This window comes from Armigeres subalbatus, chromosome 2 (genome assembly GCF_024139115.2).
Source record: "Armigeres subalbatus isolate Guangzhou_Male chromosome 2, GZ_Asu_2, whole genome shotgun sequence".
NCBI lineage: Eukaryota > Metazoa > Arthropoda > Insecta > Diptera > Culicidae > Armigeres > Armigeres subalbatus.
In genome coordinates, this window is record NC_085140.1 from 404,879,897 (window position 1) to 404,884,916 (window position 5,020).

Sequence of the window (5,020 nt, forward strand, 5' to 3'; positions counted from 1 at the left end):
TTTGTGATGGCCATGTTGAAAATGGAGAAGCATTTTAAGTCAATGCAATTTATCCCTGAAAATTATGATTAGACAATGTTGCGTAAAACGCTTTTTTGGTGATTGATTTGCGTTACAAATATATTAGGGGGGAAAATCAATTGATTCAATTAAGATTTACGATATTGTTGCTATTATATTTCAAATTAAATGCCCAGAACTACATTATTTTGAGAGCGCGTGGTGCTCAGTCTTATTTTTTCATTACTTTTCACCATGAAATTGAACGCGCACAACATTTGGATAGCAGTGACTTGAAAAACAATCCTGGAAGAAAATAATTTTAAACTCATCCTCATCATGATCGCCATCAACAATTTATTTTGTTATCATTTTTCAGCAAAGTTTTGTTTCCCTTTTTTAAGCAACATGTTTGACAGCTGCCGCAGCCAAATTCCCTTTTTTGCGAGTGGTTTAAAAAGGATTTCTTGCCCACTCTACTCTATGGATTCGCATCATGTGTTTTTCATAGTGCACTCTGCGTTTTGTCTTTGACGTTCGTCCATTGTTACGTCTTCAGTGTTTTTGTGACACCTCTCTTTAGTCCCTAGTTCAATGCGTGTGAGCCTACATAATTGGCTTTCCTATAAATGGTATATCATATGCATTCGCATTGTGTGACTTATGCAGTATATTTTATGCTTCGCGATTCATTGTATTTTACAAAATGCATCGTATGTATGTATTATTGAATGTATCCTCCTTCTCCAGAAACCTGTTCCATTCTCCTTTTCAACTTCACTTCCTCTTTCTTTTTCACTTCCTTTTCCGTCGGATAAATGATGAGAAAGACCAGTGAAAGCGATGGCACAAATCTCCCAAATTGAGAGAAACGTGCCTCCTGAGCCGATGTTCTGATACCTGATAGCCCCAGAAGTAATACTGGAAGGTTGTCCCGAAGGGGGTTCAGGGTATTCGGAGAGAGGGTAACTCAAGTAACCTTCTGTTACTTGGGTAGGTTTAGAGGGTAGGCCTTCTGTCAACCCCACTTCCTGAGTGACAATTTCTGGTGTCTGTTTGCAGATTTGCCTTCATCCCTCTATAAAAAACACGCACACACACACACAAACTTACACATGAACACAATTACACACACAAACGCACTTCCCCACACACACACACACACACGACGGTTTCTCTCTATGATAGAGAGAAAAGGGTGTGAAATGTTGCCATTGATTTGATGGATACGGGGAAATGACTTATATCCCATAGTTATTAGCTGGTTATGGAACAACTTGCAACTTCATTTCATTGATTCTGATAGTGCGGATCTGACAGCTATAAGACTAGAAACCGGATTTTCTACACTAATGTGCATTCATCCCTAAAGGTTGGCTCGACTGAGAAGAGAAAACAACCTTACAGTTTTTTTTTATAATAATAGATAATCGAGTGTTATTAATAATGCACCGGCACTAATTAGCAGCAATCAACGTTGTTTATCGTGCCTATGAAATGCCCTTCCCTGCCTTCTGTTGCTAGACAAAGCAAAGCCCATAATAAAGTGCTTGTGCTTGAATGGAAATTCTAGAAAGTAATTAGCCATGGTGTACAATACATCACTTGAAGCGTTCCAGAGTATTGTCTTGCTGGCCCGTCAGATGGCTGGCTTTTGCGGAGTCGACCTGCTGGCGGATAACTATAAGCCAAACTTGAGAACCGCTCTGACCTTCATTGGTTGCACCAGCTATATTTTCACCAGCATGTACAGCGCTTGGTACTATTTCCCGGACGTGTACAAAATGCTCCAAGCTTTGGCGCCCGTAGGAATGGCCTTCCAGGGTTGCATCAAACTTTGCGTTGCACTCGTCCATCGGAAATTTTTTCAAGGTAGCGCAAAATTCCTGGAAGACTTCCACCAGCGGCATGCCACCCGACCAGAGGATAATGCCGTTCTGCTGGGGTTGATGAAGAAGTTGCATTTGGCTTCTCGGATGCTGTTGTGTGCGTACGTGCTGGCAATTCTTGGATTCGGCCTGTATCCAGTGTATGTCTACGTCATGTACGGGGAGAGAACATTTGCGATCAATGTTCTGCTACCGGGAATAGACCCGGACACACATTGGGGATATGTCTTAACAGTAGCGTATCAGATGTTTCTCCTGGCTATCGCTATGGCAGGGATTTCGGCCTTTGATACCACATTTATGATTTTTGTGTCGAATTTGGCGGGATTAGTTGATGTCTACACGAACAAGCTGAAAGAATTGGACAGGTTATTGGAAAAACGTAAAACTAAACCGGCTGAAGTGAGGACTCTCGTTCGGGAGATTCTCATAGCTCATTACGGCATCGTTAGGCGAGATTACGTAAGACACTCATTCCTCAAAATATTAAAGTAGTTATCTGATTGCAGTTATGAGTCGGATTTGGATGCACGATATATAGCCATAAACTTGATACAAGTTGTATCATCGGTATCATGCCTAAGTATATCGTTATTCTTGTGCTATATGACAAATTACTTGCCGGGCTATGGCTTCATCTTGGGCGCCATTTTTCAACTGCTCACGTATTGCCTTCTTGGGACTATTTTCAGTGTAAAGGTGGGTCATTCGCCTTATGATAATAAACCATTCAATTTTTTTTACCTAATTCCAGAACGACGAAGTTATCTTGGCGATAAACGGAACAATGTGGTATATGCTGGACAAATCTCAACTCAAAATGATACAATTTATGCTGCACAGATGCCAAAATCCATCCAATCTCACCGTTGGAGGATTTGCGCCGTTGAACATAGAAACATTTGTGGAGGTCAATATAAAATGCTTTTCAAATTATATGTTCACAATAACATAACATGGTTATTCACAGATTATGAAGACCATTTATCAATTTTTCGCCATGATGATTAATTTCGTCGAGTAGAAAACTATTTGCCCATGGGTCTGTTTTATCGCAATTTATGTAAAAATCTACCACTCTAAAAATGAGCTCGCACAACTTTGGAAATGAAAAACTTCCCGGTGAAAAAGGTAAGTTTGCCATAACATACCTACATATGCTCCAGTTCGTAACATCATGAAAGTAAAATTTATTTTCGAAGTTGAAATTCTTTTACTTCATTATCTTGCTGTAGCGGTGGCATCGACTGGAGCACGGCACACCATGTTCTTCACATAAACCATCCACTCAAAGTTTTCCTACATCTATGCTTGTATATGTAGTCTAAAGCTTTCTGGTGTTATTCGGATGTGTACTGTGAAAGCTGCTTCCATGCATGGTTTAACCCAAACTTAACATTTTGAATTCTTTGCAATGGTAATCAATTAATGTATGATTTTTTTTCGCTATCCATTAACGAATTGTGAGGTGGTTGAAAATAATAAAATATTTGAATACCAAAATTTTCCAGGCTGTTTTAAAAATACAAAAACGAAAATCCAGGATGTTTGTTGCGTTAATGAAATAATTAATATTGAGCGTCTTTAACCTTTAACCTTGCCCCCTTTAATGTTTTTGAACAATCAAAAATCTAATGTAGAGGGACATAATTTTTTGAAGAAATTGGCGTAATAATATAATAATGTAATTAATATATATAATAGCCCTATTTGTCTCTCCGGTGACTAGCCAACCAGACGCAGCACGCGGATAAATTCTAACAAAAAATATAATATTTGACACAATTATTTTTTACTATCAGATGCAAAAAACAAAACCAGTGACAACCATAGACAACCAGACGCAGAATTTGATACAAAAAGCACAGACAATAGACGTTGAAAATTTTGATTGAAAAAAAACAACTCTTGCCACGGGCCCTACTACGTCCACAAATAATTCATCCCAAAAAATCTGAATCCATCAAATTGTCCTCAGTTCCATCCAATAGAGATATTTTGGGCGATAATTAAGCAGAAACTGAAGACAAAAGGAATAGTTATTAGTGACATTGGCCAAATGAAGAATTGGTGGAAACAGCTCGCCAAAATCATGAATAAAGAAGGTGTGTGCCGGACAAACGGCATCAACAGAAATGGGCGCGTCTTTCTTCGAAATAACGATGCATGCTTTAATTAAGTTATTTATATGGACAAAGTACATGCTTGTGGGCGGAACCGAGCGCGACAGTAACCGCCTGGGAAGCAGTGTTACGATAGACGGGGACACGTTCGAGCTGGTCGAGGAATTCGTCTACCTCGGATCCTTGCTAACGGCTGATAACAATGTTAGTCGTGAAATACGAAGGCGCATCATCTGTGAAAGTCAGGCCTACTACGGGCTCCAGAAGAAACTGCGGTCAAAAAAGATTCGCCACCGCACCAAATGTGTCATGTACAAGACGCTAATAAGACCGGTTGTCCTCTACGGACATGAAACATGGACAATGCTCGAGGAGGAATTGCAAGCACTCGGAGTACTCGAGAGACGGGTGCTTAGGACCATCTTTGGCGGTGTGCAAAAAGAGGGTGTGTGGCAGCGACGAATGGACCACGAGCTCGCCCAACTCTACGGCGAACCCAATATCCAGAAGGTAGCTAAAGTCGGAAGGGTACGATGGGCAGGACGTGTTGCAAGAATGCCGAACAGCAACCCTGCAAAGATGGTGTTCGCTTCCGATCCAGCAGATACGAGACGGCGTGGAGCGCAGCGAGCGAGATGGGCAGACCAGTCGCAAAACGATTTGGCGAGCGTGGGCGTATTCGAGGATGGAGAGATGTTGATTCAGTGTTATCTGTCTAGATGTAGACTAAATAAATGAAATGAACATTTGATACATGTTTCTTATTCTGAAATGGTTTTGCTTAAAGTGGACCGGGCGTGGTGGCTATCACTTTCTACGCTTAGAGATGGGCCAAAAGCGAGCTGAAAATCTCTCTAATAAAGTAAAAAAAAGTTTCCACCATGATACTCTTCCTTTTCCTTCATACGAAAGCTTGGAAGAAGGAGGTCGTGTGATTGACTCATTGCCCTTCGGACGCGTTCAATTTCGCTTCTCTATAATAATCTTCATAATGTTCAGATTTACGCA

At 40.6% G+C, this 5,020-nt stretch overlaps 1 protein-coding gene across 1 annotated transcript; it reads left to right on the forward strand.

The window, feature by feature from the left end:
• Positions 1 to 1,586: 1,586 nt before the first annotated feature.
• LOC134210252 (uncharacterized) lies at positions 1,587 to 2,913 on the forward strand. The gene is made up of 3 exons (XM_062686295.1): positions 1,587 to 2,351; positions 2,644 to 2,799; positions 2,860 to 2,913. The coding sequence occupies exons 1-3, from the start codon at positions 1,587 to 1,589 to the stop codon at positions 2,911 to 2,913; spliced, it is 975 nt and encodes a 324-aa protein (XP_062542279.1).
• Positions 2,914 to 5,020: the final 2,107 nt, after the last annotated feature.